This window comes from Patagioenas fasciata, chromosome 5, assembly GCF_037038585.1.
Source record: "Patagioenas fasciata isolate bPatFas1 chromosome 5, bPatFas1.hap1, whole genome shotgun sequence".
In the NCBI taxonomy this organism is placed as follows: Eukaryota; Metazoa; Chordata; class Aves; order Columbiformes; family Columbidae; genus Patagioenas; species Patagioenas fasciata.
Window position 1 is genome coordinate 33,972,686 of NC_092524.1, and position 27,882 is coordinate 34,000,567.

At 46.0% G+C, this 27,882-nt stretch overlaps 1 protein-coding gene across 4 annotated transcripts in view; it reads right to left on the bottom strand.

The window, feature by feature from the left end:
* Positions 1-16,468: 16,468 nt before the first annotated feature.
* Positions 16,469-27,882, bottom strand: part of SUSD6 (sushi domain containing 6) — a 103,992-nt gene continuing 92,578 nt past the window's right edge. For all 4 annotated transcript variants that reach the window (XM_071809285.1, XM_065838352.2, XM_065838351.2 and 1 more), the window contains 3 exons: positions 25,651-25,789; positions 24,008-24,429; positions 16,469-22,383 (listed from right to left, as the gene is read on the bottom strand). In XM_071809285.1, the coding sequence (XP_071665386.1) occupies positions 22,358-22,383; positions 24,008-24,429; positions 25,651-25,789 (587 nt within the window). In that variant the 3' untranslated portion in view covers positions 16,469-22,357. The remainder of the gene's footprint in view (positions 22,384-24,007; positions 24,430-25,650; positions 25,790-27,882) is intronic.

Sequence of the window (27,882 nt, forward strand, 5' to 3'; positions counted from 1 at the left end):
TGGCTGTATGCAAAGAATTAGCTGGCAATTACAGCTACGGCAGGCAGGCTGACCTGAGGACAGTGTGACCCTTTTGGTAGCATTTCCCCAACCTGTCACTGTGAGTTCCATGATGCCTCCAGTGCTACCCCCCACCTATTCCACTAATGGACTGTGAAACGCCACCAATGTGACAGCCCCTGTCTGTTGTTAATCAGCTCTCTGAAGATGAGCTTCTCTTTTTAATTCTTAGTCACTGACGTAAATGTCCCTGGAACAAAGCTGCACATGATGCCGCTGCCATCATGGCTTTATCTCCTGCCCCCCTTCCTGCTCCTGAAACTGCAGCAGTGGGCAAAGTCACCAAACTGGGACGGCTATTTCTGCCATGTGCAGACAAGGAGGAGTAAGGCTACAGTGTAGCCAAAGGTTTAGCTGGGCAGCTGGCAGCATCCCTGGGTTTTCTGCTGGGTAACAAAGTTGCCTGGTTCCGTTTTGCATGATCTCTAGGTCCAAAAGAAAGGACCATGCAGTCATGGAAGAACCTGCAGCAGAGGAAGTGCTTTGAGCAGTGAAAAACACCACTTGTCATTACCGCAGTGGATCATAACCTTTACTTGCTGAGGAATATGCGTTCAAATGTGCTAACATTTTACACTGATAATTCCATAATGAGTTACGGTGTTCTAACAGGTGCCATGGAAATAGGCAGTCCTGCTCCTGTCAACTCTGGGACTCTTCTGACTGCAGAGTGAACCGGTTCACAAAGATAAACCAGCAAAAACTAGCCCTGAAAAAGACAGCAAGCAGATTTCTGCTGGTTTAAATCCATAAAAAGCAGTTTGCAGTGGGATAAAAACAAGGGTTTGTACTGGAAAGAAAGGAGAGTAGAGGAAGGGGCAGGAGCACCCTGTTAAGGAAGATCTGGTCATTCTAGCAGTGTGAAAATGTAGCCCCATTGTCCTTTGTCCTGCAAGGCCTTAATCTCTTCTCTGGATCCCGTTTTCAGAGCAGTGGGAGAAGCAGAAATCAGGAGGGGACCCAGGACACCACAATCACTTTTGAAAGGCTCCCATGCTACCTGCTCACATGGACTCACATGAGTGTCATGAGAAGGGACATCTGTTTCCTACCTGGTTTCTCCAAGCTTTATCTTAATAGGAAGGCATATTCCTCCTTTTGGTTTGCAGGCTGTCTGAAGACTATCTTGTTACTATTCTTGCTGCTGGGCAACCCAGTAGCTTCCACCACACCTACCTTTCTTACAACTCTGGGCTGCTGAAAGTCACACAAGCAGGCTGAAATCCCTCTGGCTGAATCACCAAAGTAACTAGGCAAATACAGTCACTACTCAGAAGCAGAAAGGGCATGAGTTGGCAGAAGACCAAATCAAAGCAGGAATAAAGTCCCAATCAGCCACCATTACTGTCTGGTACTGCTTGTGGAAAATAGTCAATAGGGATTAACTCTTCCTTGTCTCTTCCAAATAATAATTAAAAAAAAGTAGATGTCATCAGATGAAACTAATGAAGTCCAAGTTCAAAACATGCAAAGGAGGTGGTTCTTCACCAACCAGTAGTTGACCTCTGGCATAACTTGCTGGGGGATGCTCTGGATACACCCTACCAGACAGCCTTAAAACAGGGAGGGGAGGGAACAGGAAAAAAAAAAAAGAGGAGAAGAAAGAGAGGAAAAAAAGAGAAGCTCAAATTCAGAGACTCTACCTGCAGCTGCTGAAGACCGTCTGCAAAAGCTGCCCTTCAGATCCAAGGTGAAGCTGCTTGTATAGGCCATGTAGCCAGAGTTGGCCTTTGCTGAGCTTCTGCAGCCATTCTGTGAACAGAAGCAGAACTGTAGCTAGCATCTGCTTCTGCTATCACTGAATATATTTGTTATTGCTTTTTCTGTGTTTCTCTGTGTTAATCTCTTCCCACCTTTCTTTACTTTCTCATTTTCTCTACACTTATTTGCCTATGCATTCTCTGTCCTTCTTTCCAAGGCTCTGTGAACTAATGTATTTCTGTTACTGCTACAATAAGTGTACCTCTCTCAGAGGTAGCAGCAACAAGGGCTCAAGAGCTGCTTTGCAAAAGTCTCAAGGAGATGGCAAAAACTAGAGAATTTCACCTTTGAGCACCAATTGCTTTTCTGCAAAATATTTGGAGAAAGAAAGTGAAAGTTGACCTATAAATAATGGAATAACAAACATCCAGAAGTGAGTTTGCCACTGGGTTGTTCCGTTTTTCCTTTTCACTTTTCAATAAACTAAACTCTTCAAATTGCTTCAATCTAAATGCCCAGATTTGTTGTATGTTAGTGTCAGGCTGAGAGTCCTTGCCCATCAACCAGAAATACATTTAACTGGAGCATTCTTTTTTTTTCTTCTTCTTTTTTTCACTAGACTGTAATTCAGAGAAAAAATGTGCTGCCGTGGGGCTGTGTCACTCAGCGGTAAGCGGAGACGGGGAGCCTGACTGAGAGGCGCTCTTCCACACTCCAAAGGGATCCCGGCTGCCTAACTGACCTTCTATCAGCTGGCTTCTGCTGGAAGCCCTTGGACACAGTTCCTCACACTTGTCTTTTCTAACCAAATGTAATAATTAACATCTTATTAATTACAGTTGAGCAGCAATATTCAGCTAGTCTCGGAGGTACTTTACAGGAAGAGGGGGATCTGTAGTGGATCACTGAAATTGTAAACCTCAGCTCATAGCTCAGGTGAGTCTGTTATTCAGGGCTGTGCGAGTGGCTGGGCCAGAGCCAGGAACCCAGCTCCTCCTCTTCTCTGGGGCATGAAGTGGGCACTGCCTGTGTCTTTGCAGTTTGCCAACTGTGTGGGACAGTTAAGGCAGATTGACAGCAGAATCAGATCACATCCTAATACAGATTTAATACCAATAAGGCATAACACACTGTTGGAAAGTAAAATGTGGGAAAACAAGATGTGCGGTTCCAGCCACCTGGACGATAAAGGAAGATCAATACTAACATGACCATCCGGATGGTCGAAGACATAATATTAACATAATAATATATAAAAGGCCTTGGACATATTATTTTGAAGTATCTTTCTCATAATTGTAAAAAGTTATAGCCCAGACTAGTGAGAATGGTATCTCGAGCCGGATAACGGCGCCCAAGTGCATGGGATGTGTGAATGTCCTTGGGCCTGGTCTGTGAATAAGTGGAAAAACAAGTGAGACAAACATCACATGAGTTTAGTGTGTTCTTAATAACAATCAGTGGAAAAGCACCTTTTTGTAAACATCTTAGTCCAGGCCTGTACCTGTAAATTCTATAAATTGTCAATGGTGAATAAAGCAAGCAGCCTAAGCCTAGGCCTAGGTCAGCTCTCTGCTTGGCCAGGCTCTGCGCTCCTTCCTGAACAAGATCTCTGCCTCTGCATGAATTTCTGTCTGTGTCCTGGTTTCCGTCGTTCCTAATTGCCGTAACGCACCATCACATATTTTGTATTAGCTAGTACATGCAAAAAAGTTTAGATTAGCTTTATGTTTTTATGCTGAATTTATGCCGGCTGCAAAAGGACAGGTGATGCCTGGTCCGACATGAAGCTTACAGGGACAAAGTGGATTTTTTTTTCTCCTTGGCTTAATATTTTTATTGTCAGAACAAGTTTACACCAGCTCAGTGTGTTCAGTTGTAGATGCCAAATGTGAACTTGTCAGTAAATCTCACAGTGCTGTGAGAACAAGTTGTAGACTGCTACAAAAACGTTTTACTGGGTCAAAGCTTTTTATAAACCTCTGGACCGTAACAGGAGAGCTTCTGCTGGATCATGTGTCCTTCCTTGGCTGGCCCCTTCAGGCCTTTCCTGAAAGCCACTCAAGCCCCTTTCTGATTTAACCCAATGATAGATGTGCCCCCAAATGCAACCACTGCACTCATACTACTCCAGCATGGATACGGCTGCCCCACAGTTCATGAAGAGCCTTGCTATAACTTTAAGAAACAGAGGTCAAAGCCTTGCAGAAGGCTGGAGTGTTATCAGTACTGCAAGTGTGTTATCATGTTTATATCACCAACCTTTCACATACTTTTCAAGTAGCCCATCACTAGTGGTTTTATTTCTTGGTTTTAGGCAACTGTTATACTAAGCAAAAACACATTAAAACAATATACCACATTGTGGCACAATCCAGGAAAAGTGGCATTAAGCTGTAATACTATTTAAACTAGTTGTCACCTTACACAGTTAAAACGCAAAGCAGAAGGACCAAACTTACATGTATATGTGACATCTATATGATATGCTGGTTCCTTCAACCTTCTGATAGATCTTGCTGTAAAACAAACTGCAATTTCACTGACTATTTAACCACCCAGGAATTATGCCTAATATGCACAGAATGTCTTTGCCACTACAGTTACAGGTATGTTTATGTTTAAGCATTATAACTCTTTGAAAGTACTCATACCAATGCAGGGGTTTTTCTCCTCATGTTGCCTAAAGATACAGGAATACATAGTCTTTCTATAGATATGATTTGATGCTACAGTCAGTTCAGTGGCAGCCTTGGTTCTGGAGGTTTCTGCTCCCAGCTTCTCCCACTCATTGTTTTCTCCCTCAGTTTTATCAACTCAACATTCAGGGTGACTATAATACCAAATATATATTTTTTTTCTTTTCAATCCAAGCTACCACTCACTCCTCCCGCTTGCCAGGGTTCTGCTGGCAGAGGCACAGTAACTAGATCCACATCTCACCCTGTCCACACCAGAGAAATTACCTCCGAAGTACTCTTTCCCTGCAGTGCACCATGCCACCACAGGGCATTGGGCCCTTGAGTTTATAACATCCTGTGACCCATGTGACAGGTGTGACAGCACAGAATGAGTATAATCAGGGAGGACATTGGAATTCACTCTTCCCCTAGCTCACAATGACAGCCACCCAAACCCCCAAGGCGACGGTTCACTCTCTGAGTATTTCCCTTGCAGCCACAAATGCTGTGAAGTTTGTTTAACTGAAGAAGAAGATTCAGCAGATTGTGGCTCATATTATCCTCAGACAGGGGCTTTTCTGGAAGAAGCTCTCCACTGGCACAGCGGGTGGTTGGTGCTACAAAGCGCTCTCATCTGCAGGCATTCACAAGTGATGTACACCAGCAAATACAGAGGTCAGGGTGGGACAGCCTGCAGGGTACAACAGCTAGAAGGCTCAGCAGATTTCACTTGCACCTCTTGATCCTTAAGCACCGGGTGTGTACTCTGTATGCTATTCTGTGTAGGCTTTAAAGGCCAATATTAGGATGCAAGGGTCAGCTCATACCAAGTTTAATCCCAGAGCACTGACATCAGTGCACAGTGAGCTGCTGTGCACACCAGGCTGCAAGGCAACAGTAACCCAAGCTCACAGACATCTCCAGCATTGGTCTCCCTTCTTCTCACCTCCATGGGCTGTCACCCAGCCAGGGCCAGGAAAGTGCACAAAGCTGGTCAGCATTGTCAAACTTTTGCCTCCTCCAGCAGTTGGTTAACATGGCTAGATTTGACAGTTTCTAGCCATGCATTAGGTTTACATGGAGTGGCTTGGTATCTCATCCTGGTTCTAAGATCCCCATCTATCTGGGCATGCTGCTTTTTGTTAATTATCTGCCATCCTGCTAAGCTGGTGCCAGAACTTAATTAAACTTTCAGCCTCAGAGACAGAGGGTTCCTTTGGCTGAGAGTTCAGGCACAAGGACCATTACGAGATAATGGCAGAGCTTCTGCCTGACCTGCCCACCCCAGAGGGGAACCTGCACTGCCCTGGTCTTGCTGGCACCATGTACTGGGCCGGCCAGAGACCAGCTTCTCCTTGCAAAGCCAGAGAGCAGCAGGGCTCTCCTGCTCCGGCTTAGGAAACAAATGCACAGTCAGGCACCCTGGGGCTGTCAGGACGCTGTAGATGATGGGGCCAGGAGTGCTGGTGTCTGGTTCCTGCCAGGGAATCATTATCTGTGTGCAATAGCTTTGCTCCTTCTGCAGTTCTTGCCTCAAACTGCCTGCTCACTTGGCACAGGAGTTGGTGTCACCTCCCATAAGGAAATGTCGATGGTACAGATGCCTTCCCAAATTCTGCACTCAGATCAGTGACTGCTACCTTTCCAGCGCTGAGCTGAGGACATCCCTTTTGGTGAAAATAAATTCTTTGTTCAGATACTTTTTGGGCTTTGCTCAAAAACACAATGGCCAGAAAGCCTACTGCTTAAATCACATTTTAAATTGTCTTAAGAAGATTAAATGCTTGGAGTAACAGCCACATTTTATATTTGATCTTCCCCCCAGACCATTCAGAGCCATATATTGCGCCTATCACTCTAGAATTAAGCGTTCGGCCACCACAATGTTCTAACCATGTGTCTGCCAGCAATAAAAGACTTGATTATGCAGATCTCTTTTCTGTTTGGCATCTTTTCTGCAGCTCTGAAACAGTCAAGGCATCTCTCATACAGCCCCCTGAGCTGCACAGTGCTTTAAATGACTCTGCATCAGCTTTCCCAGGGGTCTGATTCTACTACATGACCCTCCAGCATCCCCCAGTTACTAATTAGAATCATAGAATAGTTTGGGTTGGAAGGCACCTTCAAAGCTCATCTAGTCCAACTCCCTGCAATGAGCAGGGACATCTTCAACTAGATCAGGTTGCTCAGAGGCCCATCCAGCCTGGTCTGGAATGTTTCCAGGGATGGGGCATCTACCACATTTCTGGAAAACCTGTTCCAGTGTCTCACCACCCTCAGTGTAAAAAATTTCTTCCTCACATCTAGGCTGAATCTCCCTTCTTTTAGTTTAAAACCATTATGCTTTGTCTTATTGTAACAGGCCCTGCTAAAATTCCCAGCACATAAACCAGCAGAGGAGTTTTCTTTTGCTGTTATTGTCAAAGGCAAGCATTGGATGGCATGTAGGATAAGCAACAGGCACAGACCATTATTTCAGGCAGGCAGAAAGCTGGAAGCCTTAGAGCCTGGTGGGCCAGACCATTGCTCAGGACTTGCCCTAGCTCCTTGCCACCACCTCCTGCCTTTGCCAAAGCACAGGAAAGCCTGTCCCCTGCCCGGTGTACAGACAAGCCGAGAGCCTGAGCTTCTGCTGCTCCCTGTGGGAAATCACTTCAGTTCAACAGATAACATGATGATAAGCATTTTTTTCTGTTAAGACCATATTTGCCTTTCAAAATTGCTCCTGCCACATTGAGTTATAAGCCATTGAAGTAGGCTAAAGGCTCTGTTTTCTTCCCTGAGGATGGTTCCTTTTGGATGGCAATATCAACCTCCCTTAGCTGTGCCTGCTCAGCTGAGATATACATACTTCTCATCTTTTCTGGTAAATCCTTCCATCCTCTGATCATTTAATTGCTCTTTCCTGAGTCTTCAAGTTAACTGCAATGCTGCTAATTAAAATAACAAATATCACGCTGCTTGAACACGTGGCTGCTCCCCCAGGTTTCTCCCACCCTTCCCATTTCTTGGTGAGAAAGAACCTCTTGGCAGCCTGGGGAGCTTTTCTTTGGGCAGAGCTGAATTTGTGTTACAAGGCTGACCTGATCAGCTTCTGCCACTCTGGGCTGTGCTGCTGAGAGACGAAGACAAAGTAAAATGGACTCCTTGTCTGGTGAAAAAAGGCCTCCGTGACCCCAGCTCAGCCATCTGGCTGGGATGGACATACGGACATTACACCACTGGCTCTGACAGGCGGCTTCATGGTGGAGAATAGCGACCTGGAGAAAATAGTGCTGGGCTCTGCTCTCGGTGTGTAAATGCTGCAACCAAACAGTGTGTGCAGGGAAACTTGGAGCGTTCCTGACAACTGCACTGGGGTTATTGGGACCTTTTTTTTTTTTTTTCTTTAAACCTAGGAGGAAAAAAAGAAAGGCGGGGAGGGGGAAGGGAGGTCAATTTCACTACCTATTTAAAGAAAAGACAAGTTTAATAAGTTTTAATGTTTTATCTAATTATTTTCACATTCAAGAAAAAAAGGGTGACTTTGTGGTTAAACCATCAGGCATCCTGACTGCAAAGGTAAAAGTAACCATGGCTATGTATAATAACAGCTGAGTGCTTCATGATCTGGGCTTCATGTTCTAGTAGATAGGTAGGTACACTGAAGAAAATTCAGGCAAGATCTACCTTGTGCGGCTATGAAGCATCAGCAACATGACAATATCACGCAAGCTTCTGAAAGAGGGAATAAAGATCCTCGCCAAATGGTTACGCTCAATTTTTTGTTATATATGCTTTTAATTTCAACAGCTAAATGACATATTGGCTCACAGCTGCTTTATTTAAAGTTTCATTGATCTTACCCTGTTGGGAGCTCATAATGAATACCAGATCCCATATCCCTAATACTTAAAATGGAGTCAGGTAGAAAGAAAACTTAAAAAAAGCACTTAAGGCAAGATTTCTTTGAGAAGCAGGGAAGGGAGGCAATCCCCTTCAAGCATTAATATCCCTCTGCTCGTCACCAGATTAAAAGGAGACATGTAATTTTTTTTTTTTTATTATTTTTTTTTGTTAGGAAACCAAATAAATGAGAAAAACATTGGTGTCACAGTTTAAACTGAGCTAGGAATATAACCATGATAGCCACTCCCAGCCCCACCAAATAAGGGAGAGAATCGAAAGGAAAGGGAGAAACTTGGATTGAAATAAACACAGTTTAATAAAATAACACTATTATACTACTACTAATATATACAAAATGGAAATAAAATATAGAATAAAAGATACCTGATGCAATTCCTCACGAACTCTGTCCATACTGAGCAGTCTGTCCCAGGAAGCAGCACATTGTCCCAATAACTGATCCTGGAGAGACAAAAGAGAAATAAAGGTAGAAAGGCCCAGAGGCCTCTGCAGAACAGCAGGATGGCAAAGGCTGAACTAAAGAAACTCCCAAACAGAACTCTGTCCCATCTCCGTCCCAACTCTGACCCTAGACGGAAGATCCCAACTTGTCTTAAATATGAAACATGATGCTAATGTCACAGAATATTCTTATTGATCAGTCTGGATGTCAGTCAAGCTCTACCACATCTATGCCCCCATTCCCAGCTGCCTCACACCTGTGAGCTCAGAGGCCTTGGCTCCCAGACAACCACAATGAAAAACTTTCTCTCTCTCCCGGGGTGTTATCTTCTTGTTCTCAAACTAAATTCAAACAAAAACCATCCTAGCTACTGTAGGAAACAATTCTTTTGCAAATATAATAGGCCCAGGCAGGCTCTCTTGGCAAAGCGTAATTTAATAAGGATTTTGCAAGACCGAGTGTTCTACCTAAAGGCAGGCACACCTAAGAGGGCAAAAAGCCCCTGCTTATATCTCCTCAAAATCCCGGCTGCAGTTTCCCTCCACTGTTCCCCATTGGTTGGTTACTTCAGGGTTTACAGACTTTGCACACAATACCCTTCCCCTTATCAGTCTGTTTAAGATATGGATTCCTGGTACTTTGGCTACACTTCCCCCTAAATTAACTTATCAATACAGGTATCGGTGTGTATACAGGTGTCAGTACATATTCCAGGAAGAGACTGTGTATTACATTAAGAATTCATAGTCTGATGTCTCTTGGTCCTTCCCCCCTGCTGGGGTCAGATGCCAGATCCTTAGCTATGTAAAAACAATAGTTCTTCGTTAAACATTTCTTACTCTACAAAAAAGAAAGTTTTCTAACTGCCTGAAGAAAATTAATTCACTTTCATTCAAACCAGCACATTAAAAAGAATCATATTTTGTATTTTTTTAAATTTCAGAGGAAACTGCAACAATTGCCCAGAAGGGCATCGTAACCGGACAATGTGTTTCCTCTCTAGTAAGAAAATGACTCTGTTGCACTGGCAAACAGCAGAGGGAAGAAGCTAGGTCTGCAAACTGCTGGGATCCAAGGATCACTCCCCTAGCAGCTACAGAGATTTGTTTTCCCAATGGCCATTAGGTCCCACAAACAAATTTGACACCCTTGCACTAAAGAAATCAGCAGGTTTTTGCCCAACAAAGCAAAAAAAAAAAACAAAACAGAATCCACAATCAAGTCTTCTGCCGAGGAATTTCTGGCCCAAGACAGGTGAGCATGTTCAGGGTGGGCTTGTGACCCTCTGCAGATGCAAGGGCCAGGATAGAGCCTATGGAGAGGAACAGCCTCCCAGCACACATCCTCCAAGTGGCTTTCTTGGGGTGGTGATGGCCCTGCTGCTGTGCCCTTCACAGCTGCAGCAGAACACCTGCTGGTCAAGACCAAAGCCACCGCTATTTCAACCTTTGTCAGGCTGAGAGTCTGTTCCAGATTATGTATCCTGCCAGTTGCATTTACCTGCTCTTTTCCAACTTGATCACTGTTGCTAGCACCATTGAAGCCATCTTGGAGTGATAATGGAGGCTTCTTCTGATATTAAGAAAGTCCAGTTTAGGAACGACACTTGCAAGGCCCCATTCTTGGGCAAGAGTCAGACATTTCATAAAGTGATCACACTATATCTTAAAACCAGTCAGCTTCCCAGATTCCCCTAACGATGCCACAAGGCTTCCCTACTGCCTAACCAATGGTGGTGACCCTAATTTCTGGCCTAATTTCCATCACAGAATAGTTTGGATTGGAAGGGAACTTCGAAGGTCATCTAGTCCAACCCCTCACCATGAGCAAGGACATCTTCAACTAGATCAGGTTGCTCAGAACCCTGTCCAGCCTGGCCTGGAATGTTTCCATCATCTACCACCTCTCTGGGCAACCTGTTCCACTGTTTCACCACCTTTGCAGTAAAAAAATTCTTTCTTATGTCTAGCCTGTATCTCCCCTCTTTTAGTTTGAAACCATTACCCATTGTCCTGTTGCTAAAGTCTGTCCTCATCTTTCTTATAGGGCCCTTTTAAGTACTGCAATAAGTTTAAGTACTGCAATAAGGTCTCCCTGGAGCCTTTTCTTCTCCAGGCTGAACAACCCCAACTCTCTCAGCCTGTCCTCACAGCAGAGCTGTTCCAGCCCTCTGATCATTTCTGTGGCCTCCTCTGGCCCCTCTCCAACAGGTCCATGTCTTACCTGTGCTGAGGGCTCCAGAGCTGGACACAGGACTCCAGGTGGGGTCTCACCAGAGCAGAGGGGCAGAATCACCTCCCTTAACCTGCTGGCCATGCTCCTTGTGATGCAGTCCAGGATACAACTGGCCTCAGGGCTGCAAGTTCACATTTTTGGATCAGGTCCAGCTTTTCATCCACTAGTACCCCCAAGTCCTTCTCCTCAGGGCTCCTCTCAATCCCTTCATCCCCCAGCCTGTACTGGTTTGCCCCAACCCAGGTGCAGGACCTTGCACTTGGCCTCGTTGAACTTCATGGGCAGTTTGGTTGCTAAAGTAGATCTGTTGTGACTTTACTTAAAAAAACAAAAAAAACCCCAAAAAACAAAACAAAAAAATCCTTCCATTGTTTTGATCTTAAATACAAACAACTTTTTCTTTAGTCCCACCCAAAATAATTTATTTGGTTAGAGAAGCACATTTTCATTTTTAACTCCTGACCAGTGCCTCGTTACCAGAGGACGTACAGAAAATCTGTGAAAGCGCAGGAAGGAGCAGACACCCATCCTTGAACCCCCGCGTAAAGCCGGCGAGTGCCACCCCCGAGCTGCGCGGCTCTGCTGGCGGCATCTCGGTGGTGCGGGGCGCTGCGCGGAGCTGTGCGCAGATGTGCGGAGCGGGCGGCCGCTAGGGGGCGGTGTCGCGCCGCCGGTCCCGGCTGCCGCCCCCGCGGGGGGTTGTGCCCCCAAGAACTGACAGCGCTGGCAAAACCGGGTTTTAACCCATCACTGGGAACCCGAAGCGGGGACATCCTCATAGCATTACGCCGAAGTAAAGTGGGTGGCACAGCAGCCCCACGCGTCCCAGAAAAAGTCCTGTTTATGTTGCCGCGTGTCACCCCCGCCGTCGGCGGAGGGAGACTGGAAAGGCAGCTTGCGCTCCAACCCTTCACATCTCTTCCTTGTCACCGTGGCTGGTGGAGGAGCAGTAAGATGTTGCTGTGTGGGTTTTTCCTCCGGTGGGAAAGGTCATGGTGCATCCTCAAAAACAGACAAAAATATCTTCAGTATAAAAGGATTAGAATGGTTTTGTAAAAATATAGAACAGGGAATAAATAAAGGAAGAAGCATTTAATGTCCATGGACCTCTCCTAATTGTATCTCCCAATTGCGGGGGGGGGGAGGGAACTACAAGGCATTAATCCTTGGCTCTCAACTCGTAGGGAGCAGGACCAGTCCAGCAACCGACAGATCAACCAAAACAGCAACACACTTTTTTCTTATTCCACTAGTAAGCAAGAAAACCTAATTACAGCATCTCAGTTGCACCCCAGCATCACCTGCCCCTGCATCCAGATCCGTCTCATGTTCCATTCATCTGCATTTTTACCACCTTGTTCTGAAATTCCTAATTTTGCTGCAAAAATGCAGCAAAGAAGAGAGCTCACCTTCCTGTATGACTGTCCCGGAGTCCTTGCTGACCTGACTTGTGCTGGGAACAGCAGGGCTTCCAGCTCATTCCCCAGGGCACAGCACTGCCTGGTTTATCTCAAGTTAGCCACAAGGCAGAATGAAAAGAGAGTGTTGCCCTTGGCATTATGCTTCCACAATGAGGAGAATCAGTATCTCCGAATTACCATTTCTGAATTCCCTTCAGGCACAGCCTGTGCAGGAATAAAGGGGCTGTCCCTTGGGATGATGCTGAATCACCACATGTGGACGAAACAGGAGCTCGCGGTTAAAGCAGAAGTCTTGAATAAGACATGCTGGAGGTATCATTAAAGAGCATTTATTTCCCTGCCTGCAACACAGCCTCCGGTATGATGTGGAGAAGGTTACTTCAGTTTTCTGTGCTTTTCTTTTTCTCCTCCCATCAACAAGGACATCGTGGGTCTTCCCACCCACTGAGATGCCGTGAAGATAAATTCCCAGTTGTTTGTAAGGCTGCTGAAAATGCACCAGCGAAGCATGAGAGAAATACAGAACAGTTTCAGTAACAAATTAACTATTTCAAAGCTTCTTGGAGGAAGCAATTATCTGGTGCCACATTACATTTATAAGGGCAGACACAGACTGCAGGGTGGCAACAACTTGGTCTGCAGAGCTGAACCCAAGATGATAAATCACTTGGAAACTGTCTTTACAAGGAGATTTCTGCCATCCTGCACAAGCGGCTCATGGAAATGGAGGGAAGCCCTTTGTGCAAGACTGCTGTCCCGTCCCACTTGTGGGGAGCCACAGGTGCCCTGCAGCACCCAGCGATGGGAGCATGAGATGGGAAACCCAGTGCTGTCACCTTCCTTGGGTGCCAGGCTGCCAATCCTGCTTCCATCAGGCTTGTTCCAGGGGCCTTCGCTGCCTGAGTTTTCCTCCCCAGGAAAACTCTGCTACTTCCAAAGCTGTCCCCGAGTCTCCTCAACTTGAGGAGACTTTAAACTTGGGTTTAAACATGACTATTCTATACTTTCTAAGTACAGGTAGCATGTTAGTCATTGTTGAGGGAAGGCCTACCTGATGGGCACAGCCAGTGCAAAAACAAATCCAGCTGTGTGTCAGCTGCAGCCAGCAGCTCTGCCCAGCCCCTCTGCTTTGTGAATGGCATCCCCAGCTGCTATTGACCTGTAAGGAGGAACATGCACTGCTACTGCCAGCGCTCCAACCTGTCCTTCTGCCACTCCCAGCTGCTGCTGAACCACAGGAAGGTGACAGCCCCAGACATGGGGGCAAGTCTGAGTACATGCACACATCATCAGGCAGCAGTGACAAGGGGAGGGACACTCACCTACTGTGTAGCCCTCCTTGGTCCTCCTGGATATCCAGAGCATGCTCCAGCCCACTATGGCTCCCTCCTCCTTCCCTGAGAGCACCAGCCCTGTGCCCAGCAGTGCCTGCAGGCTGCCCCAGGGCTTCTGGCTGATGTGGATTGGTATGTGTGGGGACAGGGAGAGTGTGTCTGCCCCATGAAGTAGGTCCCCTGGCCTCACTTGGGATCCATGGGCCTGGAAGGCAAACCTCACTTGCCAGGCAGAGCATGTGGTCTCAAACACCAACCCCTAAAGAGGGGGAAACAAGGAGATCCAGGTGGCATGGCTGGGGAAGCAGACAGGGAGACAAGGGTGTCTGTGCCCTGAATGCCAGTAGCTTGGCACCAGTCTGTGCCCTCTTACCCCAAAATCTGTTCTTTTTTTCGTGAATGTAACATGAAAAGCCTGAGCTGTGTCCCACAGACCTGCCATGAGCTCAGCATAGGCCAGATGACTGAGACCTGACAAAGGACAACCATGTTATACCAAGGTACCCTCAGGGCTCCTGAGCTCTGCTGTGTCTCAGTCCAGGTGTCACTGCAAGTTAAGGTGAGGAATTTGCTCATAAACATCATCTTCCTGTAAAAGGGAACAGAGAGAACCAGAAAGTCTGTTGTGTGCCTTTATCCAGCCATTCCCCTGCATACTGGGATGCCAGCTTGGTGCTGAGTGAGACCATTGCAGTTTTGCCAAGTATCACAGCCGATGAGGGGCAGGGCCAGGCAGTGTCCTGGCCAGACCCTGCTCTCATCTCTCAGGACAATACACCTTAGGGACCCTCTCCATGGCCCTGGCAGGTGAGGAGAAGTGTGCACACACTTGCTTTGCAAAATACAGAGCTTGTCGGCATGTAGCCTGCCAGCATCCTCCTGCTTCCAGGAGGGGTAATCCTCATTTTGTGACACCTCTAAAAGCAGGTCAGAGGCTGCTAGTGCAGGGAAGTTGCCAGCAAAGCTACAGCCCATTAAAGGATTATTTGATAGTGTGAGCCCACCACGAAGTTCTCCAATGGTGGCATTGTGGCACGAAGCAGCCGGGGTGGCAAGAAAAGGCTCCAGACGCACTCGGTCCTGCTAAAGAGTTAAAGCCCATGGTTGTAATGGGGCTGGTATGTCCATGGCTTTGTGTTCCTGGAAAATCCACATATATAGAACATCCTGTTTGGGAGCCGGCAGTATAGTGTGCTGGTTGGCAGGACGCCCGGGGAGGGCAGGAGCCCATCTATCCCCTTTTCTGAGCAAGTTTCTCAAAGCAGCTTTGTGGCAGGGTCGATATCTCTGTGACAGGGTCAATATCTTTGTGATGAGGCTGTTTTACTGGAAGCAAAGGTTTTCATGCATGCCCCAGCCTTTCCACTCTTCAGCCAAGGGGGCAACTGTTCAGGAGGATTTCCCAGATCACCCAGCCCAGGCTGGCTTCCCTCTGGCTCTGCTCCCACCATCACTTCTCATTGCACGCACAAACCAGAGGTTACAAATTATTTCCAATGCATCTAATAGACAAGAGCTGCAGAACAATGAGAAAAGCAACTTCCTGGCTGCTGGAATTACTGTGGCAGACCACAACCCAGTGAAAAATAGTAGTAATTTAGAAGCAGATCTTGGAGGCCACCAACGCTCACATGCCAACTGTCTGCTGCAGGAAGGCAGGCACAGACCACAGAGCGCCAGTTTCACAGTGGCAAAACTACAGTAAGATCAGCTTGCTGTATGGGAATCATTTAAAAAAACTGGAAATGGGAGAAAGGTAGATGTCCCTTCTCTTGAACCTGCCTGTTTCTTCATGAAGGATAAAAATAACATATGTACATACACAAACATTTCATAACCTCTTTAAGGACTTTGCTTTGAACATGTTGGGCAAAAGGATCTCTCCTTTCCTTCCATTCACCCCTCCTTCCCTTTCCTCTTACGCTACCGACACATTTCCTTAAAAGAATGGAATGTTCATTAGCACACTCGCCTCAAAGGAAAATGTTACCTTAAGTCTTTGAAGCAATACAAACAATGATGATAATTTTAAAAGACTGTCTATAGCACTAACAGAACAAATGCATGTCCGTTCCTCTGGTTTCTGCTTCTGCCACCCTCGCAGTGCAGCCCGACTACCCAGAAGAGGGAAGAGCAGAGCCTGCACCCGGTCTCATCTCCGCACTCCGACCTGTGCTGTCTACATCCATGTATTGGAAAGATCCCTCCAATGTCTCCTATGCTGTCCTGCTACCCTCTTTGGATTAATATTTTGCCAGTCAGAGCTATCTTTCCTCTAAAAATAACATCCTCTTCCTATATATAGTTCTCTTTATCTAGTCTTCAAGATTAATTAGCCACTTATGTGCAAACCTTCTGCCTCTGAAGTATTCTCATGACACACATCATCTCTTTAAATCTTTCTCCTCCCCTTTCCCATCACTGACAACCCACAGTCTCCCCAGGCTCACAGTTCCCAAGGGCCCACCAAGAGATGGAGGCACCCCACCAGCGATCGGCCACTGGTGCTGTAGTCACCAATGCAGGTTCCAAGTCCAGCAAGCAGAACCATGCAGCAGCTGCTCCAGACACTCACCAAATGCATCTTCTTGAGGCCTCCCTGTGGTATTGCAAGGTATTCTCTAATCCTACAACTCCAGCCCAAAAGGCCCAAGCAGTTAAAAAAATACAAAGGAGATTGCAGAATCACTTCAAAAGAACTTTTTTTCTTTTAATTTAGAAATGCAGTTATATACATAGAACAATTAAATTAAACTTTGTACAAATATTAAAATACTATCTTCACACCCACTGCAATGTACAGGATACCAGGAAAAAATATATAAAATAAAGCAAAATAAAACTGATTGACATCCTGCACAGCATCAATAATGGTTTTGCTTTTAAATCCCACATATATATGGAGTACCATTCTGCAAAGAATTCCATAGTGGTGCAATTCAGATAAAAAGAAAACACATACAGGAAAGAAGAAAAAGAGGTTAATGCACAAAGGCAATCAAGCTTCCTTTGCATTTGCATCAGCAGCTACCAGCAGCCTACCCACCGCATTCTAGGACAGTTGCTTCACAGACACCTTTGCTTTGTTTTCTTTTGGAAGGAAGCAAATTTGAGAATCAGAACAAAAACATTCTCCAGCACAACTGAGTTGCCCCTGTCCTTGCTCACCCCAGGAGAGAAGACAAAGCACAGCTTATGGAAAGCATATGCAGAGCATCAGCTGAATCTGGTCTGGTGGGTCCATGAGTCCATACATCACCTGCAGAGGGTCGAGTTCAGGAGCTGTGCTGAGCACAGGGCCCTGAAGAGACATATGGGAGGTGGTGTGCTCTGTCCTGGTGTGGAAGGGCAGGAGGAGGAGATGAAGGGTTGGAAAAAGGCCTATGTCCTGTAAAAAAAATACACCTTAAAATGAAGCCTGCTCTAGGAAACCACTCCATGCTTTCACAGCCTATCAGAGAACAACATTTCTAATGAAGTTCTTCTGCAAACAAAGGTGTTCACAAAGAGCAAGTCAGTCTGCAGCTCCCTGGTAAGGACTGAAGGGCAAGGATGGTCTGAGGCAGGATGTGCAAAATGGATGGGATTTATTGCATTCATATACAGAAACCAGAATGTTAAATTGTTTTTATTTTGTTATCTGGACCAAGTAATAAGGCAGGATTTTTTTTTATTATTTTTTTGTTTAACAACCGCTATCAGAGCAGTAAAACCAGGTTTTACAAATATGTTCTAAAAAGGTCAACAAGGAAATCTCAGTGTGTTCCATCAATTGTATGTTGTTTTGTTTTGGTTTTTTTTACATACAACAAGCCTGCTGGTGTCTGCTAAATCATCTAAACAAAGCACACACTTCCTTACAACCCGGTCATGAACGCATTAGCTCATTAGCCCATTAGCCTGCAGCATATCCCTGTTTTCAGTCACAGCTCTTCCTTACCTTTGCCTTATGTTCCCTTTTCTGTGCTGCAAATGATTTCACCATCCTGGATTATTTCCAATGGCTGAGCCGGTCACCCTCTTAGCCCCACTCCTCAGTACTGACCCAAGTCATCCACCTCTGGGAGCACCTCAGGAGGTTTCCTCCCAAAACGACTGGAACATATTTCATCCTAACACACTTCACTCTTTGTGTGCTGAAATGGCCAAATAAAGGCTCCAGATGCATTAGAAGAATCACCACACTGGAGCTGAAAGGCTAAGGAGAAACCTCAGGGGACACGTCCAGGGAGTCAATAAAAAGCAGCACGCTTGCTGAGTGCTGAGTAAGCTTTCATCTACATAGCAAGCTCCCTGGTGGCTAAAAAAAAAAAAAAAAAAAAAAAAGATAAAAATGCATTAAGCAATTCTCCCTCCCAAACTCATGAAAAGTTGACTAAGCACCAACTCCACAGGCTCACACGCTGCAGCACGTTTCTCCTCCTGACTTCATTTGTTACCTCTTCTACAGTTAAGGATGGGGAGACGGAAGCTGTGAAACACACAAAACCACCTCTCTCTCCAGTGTCACTGCCCCCTGCATGGTGGCAGGAGGCTCCAACACAACCCAAGCAGCTCATCGTCCAAACTGAGCTTCGCTGTGCAGCTGCTGAGAGGAGGCTCCTCGGGATTTACTGCAGCTTCACTTTCTGCTGCTCTCACCCTGGTCCAAGTTCTGCAATGCTTGGGTTGGAAACACTGCAGTAGGCTGCACCTTATTTTTTCAGAACTATGCAACTGAAAGGGAGCAAGGAGGTTTTTTTATTGCACATAGTACTTTCTGAAATGTCCTTTCATTTTTAACCTATCAGATTCCAAAAATAAAAGAAACCTTTAAAATAAGTGCTATTTTTATTTTCCCAATGTAATTCAACCATTTTAATGTTGAATATCACAGGATCCAGCATGTATGACAGAATATGAGGTGACTATATCGGCAGTGTTTAATAAAAAAAATGCCTCCCTTCGAATTCTTTTGCCAGACATAGGTGGGGGAAAAAAGGTAAGGAGGCTGTGGCTCCATCAGAGAGAAAACAAAACAAAAAAACAAAAAAGAAAACAAACACCACAAAAGAAAAAAAAATATTTACCATGTTACACCTTTCAAGGCTGAGTCTCTATGCTCTGCATCCACCCATGGCAAGAGTCAAAGAGGACACTCTTTGCTCCGGGCAATGAACGCTCCTGAGATAGAACAGAGCTCATGACTGATGGATCTTTAAGCCTCAGCCCTTGCTCCCTAAGTAAAGACAGGACTATGCAATTTAGTTTTTCCAAAATCTCTGCACAAAAGACTTCCCAGTTCTTCAGCCTCCACAGAATGAAAACAAACATGAATGAGTAACAATCACTTGATAATTAGTAAAGTGAGGCCTTGCTCCCCGCTGCCCCTTAAAAAAGAATTGTCAAGCAGACATCTCTCAGGTTCCTGCCCAGCCCCTCTACCTCATTTTATATGAAAATAAACTCGACAGATGAGGACTTGGGCAAGAGCAACATGATGCCCCCAAACTGGTTTTCATGTTCTGGCTTCCACCGTGCCTTGGGGCCCACTCCCACTGGTGCTGCTGCAGGGGATGGGCTCTTCTGCAAGCGCTGGAAGCACCGGCTGGCGTCACCAGCCAGCACAGCAGAGACTGGCCTGGGAGCTGCTGGTTTACCCTCTCAGCGAGCCAGCAGAAGCTACTTGTTGATGCCTGATCACAAAAACTATGCTTGCATATTTCCCTCCACCTCTGCATTTCCCACTATTTCTATAAATAAAACAAAATTTAAGCACTCCCTCTTCTGTGCAGCTTGCTTCCTCCTCTTCCCCATGCAAACTGAATTTTCTCTCCCAAACTGACGGCTGCTTGCTTTACAAAAGCAGAGAGCAGAGGCAGGGCCACTCAGTACGTGCTGTCTGCTGGTGGAGCAGGTGCTCATCCAGGGCAAGGTCAGGCCTGGGATCAGCTTCCATCTTCCTGCGGGATTCTCCCACCAACCGGGGCTAGCACTGAGTTAAAGGATGTTTCTTGCAGGAAGACAACATATACCTGACTTCTACACCTTGACTGCTGAGGGCCAGTTTGAGTAGACAGGACCTTAAATACATACAGAGCAGCTCCTCCTGCTCTGAGCTGCTTAGGTAGCAGGAAAAGAGTCACACACACTTCCTTCCACACTCCTTCAGCCTTATGACACACGCTCAATCCCCGATGAAACCAGTGAATGAGACAATTTGCTCAAGCTTAGATTTCCAATGTAGGAGTTAAAAACTAAATTCAAACTTTCCCACGCTTATTTTCTAAAATTCCAAAGGCAGATGTGTAAACAATGTTTGCCTTCTACAGTGCTGAGAGACTGCGTCCCACTGCAAGATGACATGGGATTTTCATCATCCAAACTGAACAAAAAACATCCAAACTGGATTTATCAAATCCTTGTGTTAATGCTAGGTAACATGAGCAATGAGGAAGGAAGTTTGAAATACTGTATTTTTCAATTACGAGCATCCTCCTAAAACAAGGATAGGGAAAATAGGATTCTTCCATCCACAGGCACACACTGTCCCAGGTATCCTCAGATTTAACAGCTGATCAGGAACCGGAGCAGCGGGCACATGGCTGGATACTGTGGCCAATCCTCATTTCCAGGAACTGGAGCATAGCCACAGTAATCTTATATATAAAGGTGTTGTGTCACTTTTATCAAGTCCTGTGACAGTATGTTCCTGAAACGAAGATGAGGATGGTGAGGCTCAAAAACCAAATGCAAAGCAGCAAAGACAGCATCCCTATTTACCTGTACATTACCACGTGATGTGTAAGGCCATGACATTTTGCTCCTTCAACTCAAATAATAATTTAGCAGCTTCTCACAGGGCAAACACTCCCCTAGTTACTTCAAAGCAGTTATGACAAGGTACATGCATCTAAGAAGCCAACTCTTCCTGCTGAAACCCATCCCAGGGAATGCAGTGTCCAGACCTCCCTGGTGAAGAACCTTACAACCATGACAATGCTTTTGTGTTTGGATCACCTACCCCAAATGAACATGGCTTCCGGCAAAAAGAGAGTCCTGTTAACAGCGAATAGGATATTCTGACCTGCTATAGATAACCGGGGGGGCAGAGGTATACATATTTTTGGGTTTTCTTTTCCCTGTTACCAGAACTTGAAGCAATCTTCAAAACTTAGGTTCAGGAATAAGCTACGCTGTCCCAGCAACAGACAACAGCGTTGTATTTAGGAGAGGCTCCCTACCCCCAGCCACAAAGAAGCCCTTCTCCACGGGCCCACTGAAGCCCATCGGGATAAAACAGCAGATTCTTGTCGTACAAATCTAGGAAGACACTCTGGCCTCTGAGATGTGGCAACCCAGGATTCAAGTACCAAGGTACCTACATGGCTGGAAAGGTAATTTAGGATCACACCAATAGCATTCCCTATCTACAGGCAGTTTTGCTCTTGACATTTTCAAACACCTGAACCACTTCCAGATTACATCTGAAAAGTGTTTCCTCTGCCTGAAGATCTGACCAAAAGGAACCCAAGCTTTAGCTCAGAACCACCTTAACTGGAAAAGCTTTGAGACACAGCTTATTCAGAAGAGTGGGGCCACAAATTTGGTTCCAGTCCTGATGTCTCAGGGAATGGGGCTAACTCATGGTTAACACAGGGCTTGTTAACTGAAAGTCACATCCTCCAAGCTTTCTGGACCCTGCTAACCACTGGCCACTCTCCAAGGCTCTTCTACAAGCTAACATCAGGAGCTGCTCTGGCACCAGACCAAAGCTGAAAGGGTTGTTTTATTGGCAGTACAGTCCCAGTTTCTAGAAACACAGCATAACCAAGTGGGCTGCACAGGTAGAGATGGAAGAAAGAGACAAAAGTCATTTTCAGAAATAGACTCCTGCAGAGGTGTTTTTTGAGAAGGGGTCAGAGGGCATTCCTACATGTTGGACTTCTCAGCCTTCAGCACTCTAGCAATTCTCAATGAACTGTTACTGCACAGCTAAGTTGTCACACAGCCCATCTCATCTGAGGTGCTTCTAGACATCACAAGCTGCCCCTTCACTGGGATCCCTCCCAAACCCTGTTCCATTCCCAGTGAAGCATTTCGTCCTGGCCTATTGCAAAGAGGATGCCGGAAGAAGAGCCTATATAACATATATATGTATAGATAAACTGTGTCTGCACCCAGTGAGCAAGTGGTTTTAGCCCCTGCTCTCTGGGCAGAAGAAGGGCTAGAGAGGCTGACAAGCTGCAACAAGCCGGTATGAGGAGGAGAAAGGCACAAGAAAAGAGCAGCTCTTCAGAGACTGCTGTCAAACATCTGGCTGGGGAAGAGGAGAGCTCAAATCCACTATGTTCCTTGAGCCCCTGATGCAGATGGAATGGGGAAGCCAGCACTGCATCAACCCCACTGGTGCATCCAGGAGGCAACCTGGCAACATCCTTTGGATCTTCAGCTGAGGGCGTCTCTGCTTGGAGGTATCCAGGGTACAGCTTGCAAGGACGGGGAAGGCTGCACAGAGTGCTTCTGTCCTGAAGGCAGGGGGAGGAGAGGAGGAAGAAATCCAAGAGGGAGAAGGCTAGGCAAACACAGCAGGCCTCATGCTTCCTTCAACAAGGGAATATCTGAATGGTGGGGAGAGAAAAAAAAGAAACAGTAGTCAAACTTTTGCAGTTCAACACACACCAGAAAAACTACTGTTGAAAGTAAGACACGCTCTCACTTCTGTAACATGGTAATGCAGTGGTCTGCCTATCATCACAGCACAGTAGAAGGGACCTCCGGAGGGGCTCTGCTCCAACCTGCCCCTGTGAGCAGGACCATCACCAGCTCCAGCCTGGAAAATCTCTAAGGACAGAGACTTCATGACCTCTCTGGGTGCCCTATCTTGCCCTGCAGTACACTCCTAGCACAAAATATTTTCCTAATACCCAACCTGAATGTGTCAAGTTAAAGGCTGCAGCCACTGCCCCATGTTATATCATCTGGTTGAGAAGAGTTTGGGTCCATAGTCTTTTCAACTCCCTGTAAAGTAACTGCAGTCAATTGTTGGCTTGGCCTTCAGCTGCATCTTCACCAAATTAAAGAAGCCAAAGTCTCCACAGAACCCTGGCTATCCTGGCAGGCCTCCAACAGAGCCTGACCAGTTTTTTCACATCTCTCTTGAATTTGGGGTCCCCACAACAAAATACAGTATTCTCAGTAAAGCCTTACTGATGTTGTTTAGCAGAAGGTAATAACTTCCCTAAACAGTAACAGTTTCCTTCTTTCCCATGACCTCATCAATCTTTTAGCTCCTCAAAACGTCCAAGATGCACTGATAAAAAAAGCGCACAGGCAACATCCTCTAATTTCTACACTGCAGACATTTTTTGTTAATCTCCACCTTCGGATTTCTGCTCTTTACGCACTTGAGGTTTAATGCCCATCCTGGGACACGTTGCCATTTCTATCCTTTAGTGGAAATCCCCTTTAACTGTTTTTACCATAAGGGTTCTGCAAGGCACTACTACAGCTGTAGGGCTTGAAACCACAGAAAGGAGAAGTTCTGCCCTGAGCTATCTGCAGGTGAGTTACACTTCTTGCCTAAGGTACAGCAGTCTCTGCAGAAGCAATCTTGAGCTGCAGCTTCACATCAGCTCTGGCACTGTAAGGCCACTCCTTCAGGGCAGAACAGAAGTCAAGAACACAAGATGCACTATTTAACACACTTGCCCTTCTGCACAGTACAGTAAGTTCAAGCACATCCCTTCTAGGTCTTTCTTGCAGGCCAGGCCTGCTGTACTATATGCACTATGGCAGTAAGCTCCTTACTAAAATGGTCTAAAAATGAAGAAGCCCAAACATCACAAAGGGTTTGTATTCCAAGCATATCCTTCCACTCCCCCAACTTGCCTTCCACAAACACAGCTATTTTACTGCACTTGCACTATTATGCTAGAGGCTGGCATTTCTCTGCAAATCCTTTGCTAAGACAAGAAGAGTGAGTAGCAGAACCCCAACAGTCTCTCCAGACTGCCCTAGGCTCTCTGTCGGAGCACGCCACAGATGTCAGATGAAGGCATCAAATAACTGCTTGCACATCTAAGTTGTGAAACATGCCATGGAGACTGGGACACTTCTTTTCAAAAGCTCCTCTGGTGCCTGACATACATAGGGTCATTCCTTGCCATTTTCATCCTAGGGTGTCAGCTGTAGAACCTGCTTTTATAAGGGTCTCGTTCAGTGCTCCTTGCCCAAGTCACGTACCATCTGTGTATTCCTCGGAGGAAGTGAGTGATAAAAGGCTCTGTATGTCACTGCTTTCTGAATCTTGGATTTCTTTGTGTACAGGTCTACTGCTAGCTGTGCCAGCCACCCAGGAAGAGGTAGCAGCCTGATGCACAAGAACAGTTTCAGAGCGCTGAGAGCCACTGGCTTCACACAGTCCAGAACGTCCGGGGGCTTCATCTTCTCTTTCAAAGCTATTGTGAGCCCCTTGGTCCTGCTGCTGCATCTCTCTGGCTCCATTCTGCCCAGCTCCCTCTGAGAGCACGATCTGCACTCGGGAGTCCGAGGGTGGAATGCAGTTCCCTGTGCTGCCATACACCGCTTCTTCGTAGGATGGCAAGGCCACTTGGACACCATCCACCATGATAGAGACCTGATCTCCAGACACACCTTGGTCTCGCCTCAAAAACACAAAGCGGGGTGGGGGGGGGGGAAATCAAGGTGAGTATTTATATTTTTATATAATTTTTATATATATGTTACTGAGAATTCCAGTAACTTCCCACAGCAGAATGCTAATGCTTACCATTAGCTTACTTTGGAGACAACAGAAGCATGAATGGTGTTTTACCAAGGTCAAGCAAGCATGGCCTTGCAGCCCTACTCTGAATTGCCATCAACATGAGCAGGGGCTGTAATTCACAGTGCCTGATGGATTTAGCAGCAAGAGCTGAAAAGGTTACTAAGTCTCCCACCTCACTTGCCTTCACAGCTAAATCTGACAGAGACCATGACTCAGAACCCTCTACTGTCACAGCCTGCAGATAAAAAAGGGCTCTGACCAGAGGTGATTTCAGCTTGTTACACTGCTATATTCTGCAACACCCAGTGCTGCCTGTTCTGCCACCTTTGCTGCTGGCAAGATAACCCCTGGTGGGGTGGGGCAGGCAGCTCTTAAGCTGGCACAGTGTGAATCACCTGCACTCAGGAGTCAGAGTCCCAGGGTTGAATATTTATTTTCCAGTGGTTTGGACTTCCTAGGAAAAGAGCATAATCCAGGGCCCCAGCTCTCAACCTCCCCGCTGCTGGACAGCCATGCTCCCTGCTCTTATTTGAAAGTAGTTGATTTGGAGGACAGAGTCCACAGCGACTTTGTTGACCTCAGCTGGCAGCACTGTTAGGGCTGGGTCTCTCCTCTCATCCACAAACCCAGGCCAGGAGGGTCTCCTCTCACAGCAGGGAACAACGGCAGACTGTCTGTATCCAATCAGCAGCACTGCCAGAATTCATGTCCATGGCATCTCAAACAGACTGGGGAAGACACATGTATATAACCAAACACATACTTCAGCAGCTATCCAAGGCTGGAAGAGGCAGGAGACTGACCTGTAGCTGGACTAACAGGGATCATAACTTTTCACATTCAAGGCCAAGGAAAAAGAGCAAGGAAACCACTCATCAGATGGCATGTTAGAATGGGGACTGCAGCTGGGTATGGCAGAACACCATTTCAGACTCCTGTTGAACCACGGAGGAGAAGTGCCACTGAGGTGACTACAACAGGACAGAAAAGCGAGGAGACTAGTTCCTCCAAAATGAAGGACTAAAAATGAGCCTTAATGGGTTTCTGCTGCAAAGAAACAGGACACCTCTGAGCCCCTCCAAACCCCAGCTACACTTACCTGTTGTGATGAAACGACTTCAGCTTTGGCTGCAGCAAAACAAACAGCACAACTAAGAGCAGAATCAGGGCAACGGAGCTTGCTGTGGAGGCTACTATGGACAGCGTGGGTACTCCAATTGCTGGAGGAGAGTCCTTTTCTACAAAACCAAGACGAACACATAGTAAAATGATCCACTGCCTTAAATCACTGCCATAGGGAAGGAAAAACATCCACATTGCCTTGTCACAGGACTTACACTTGGGTGCACATGTGAGGAGCCCAAGCTTCCCATACAGTCAAGGCACACCAGATATCTCGCATAGAGGACAGTTGAGAGCTCAAGCTGACAGCTCTCCATCAGCTGGAAAGGGAACCTAAACTAAAACACTCCCATAAAATGGTTGTTTGGAAAACACAAGGCAAACAGAAAAGCAGTGCAAGCAGGCCACAGGAACCAATAGGTGGTAGTAAGGGTCACATTATATGGAGATCTGGCCAAGCAAAAGCTCAAAAATGTCCTGATGTCACCAGAACGCCAATAATTGTCTAGCACAATAAGCTGGATATTTTAGGCCAAACAATAGGGAAAGTTCCAAATAACAGGTTTTCTTGGCTAATGGAACAGTCTCCCAAAGGAAGGGGTAGAAGTCACCTGGCTGGTTATATTTAAGATACAATAAGTATCCAGTATCTCTCACACACAAACACATGCCAGGGAACAGAGAGAGAAGGCAGATGTTCTGGGATGACTAAATTTTCAGCATTAGATACATGTGCCCTGTTCACGTTACTCTTTCCTGCTCTTCCTTAGTCATGCTGTGTGACTGTACAGGAACCAATTTGGCTTTTAAAGGTCCCTTGCAAGACAGGAATAAATTGGGAATGGAGAGAGAATGCCCTGGAGTTGGTATTGCTGAACACTGTATATCGTGCCTAGAATGCTATACTAGTACTTTCACCTCCTGAGAGCAAATAACTACATTTATGTGTTGCCTCTGTCCTTAATTTATGTCTTTAGTAGAGATCTGAAAAACCTCACTTCCTCATTGGCAAATCCTATCTTGCATTTCACATTCAGAACATTCCCATGTATGCAACTCCTCAATTACTTTTTGCTACACTCAACACATTCTTCAGGAGCACAGGTCTCAGTCTGCAGGGGTATGCAGGACATGCCTGCAGGTAGGGATGAGGGGAAGAAAAGCAAGCAGAAAGAAGAAAAAAGCTGGAGGGCCATTCTCTTTAAGACTACAGCCTGAAATCTATGCCCCAAACAGGCATGTAAGATGGAAAGCCAGCTTGCTTTTTCTGCAAAATTGTTTTGAACTCATTTTCCTGAAACTTTTCAGAAGTAGCTTGACCTCTCCCCAGGGAAAAACAACATCTGGTACATTTTTCCCTATGGCAAATAAGGTTGAGTAAGGATTTCCATTGTCAACATTACCCAGGGCACTTTGAGTACACTGACAAAGAAGAAGATAGGCAAAAATTGGTGCTCCATTTTCAGCATCAGTACACAATGCTGTAAAACTGTTCACTACCAAGGGTACACACCAGCACAATCACCATCTCAGATTCCAACAACATGAACACTAACTCACACAATACGCTGTCAAAATACTATAGAGCTGACAGGCTCAGAGAAACATCTGATAACTGCTCAGGATTTTGTTTATTCTATATGGAACAGGTGGGATCTTATCCATTACCAATGATTTTAGGATCTACTGCCTTTCTCTCTGCATTCTCCCAAATCCTACTCCTTTTGGTCCTGTGAAAGAGACCCAATAGTTAAACCTCAGATGTCTCTGACCCTGGCCAGTTGTTTCAAAGCCAGTGCTGTGAGAGCAATGGCTTTTCCACTGGAAAAGACTTTTGAGGTCCCATTTTTGATAAGGCCACTGATCCTTTGGGATGCTAAAGATATCTGAAGGATTTCTGCTTATCACAACACAATCACTTCAGCTCTGATGTAGACCAAATACCACCACGTAGGAATGTCACCCAGGGACACTACTTGGAATAACACAGCTTTGTCATCCATCCTGAGTGCTGCAAGGGGAAGGGGGACCACTGTGGGAAGGAAGCTTATGCTGAATTTGAAAAGCCTCTTAAGGATCTAGTTGCTGTCAGGTAAACTCTCAGTTCTCTTCCTTACACATCATAGAAAGGGGCTACTGGAGAGGCCATGACAGAGACACTGAGAAGACAGAGTCTTTGAGACAGGACAGGATGTTCCAGCAATCACAG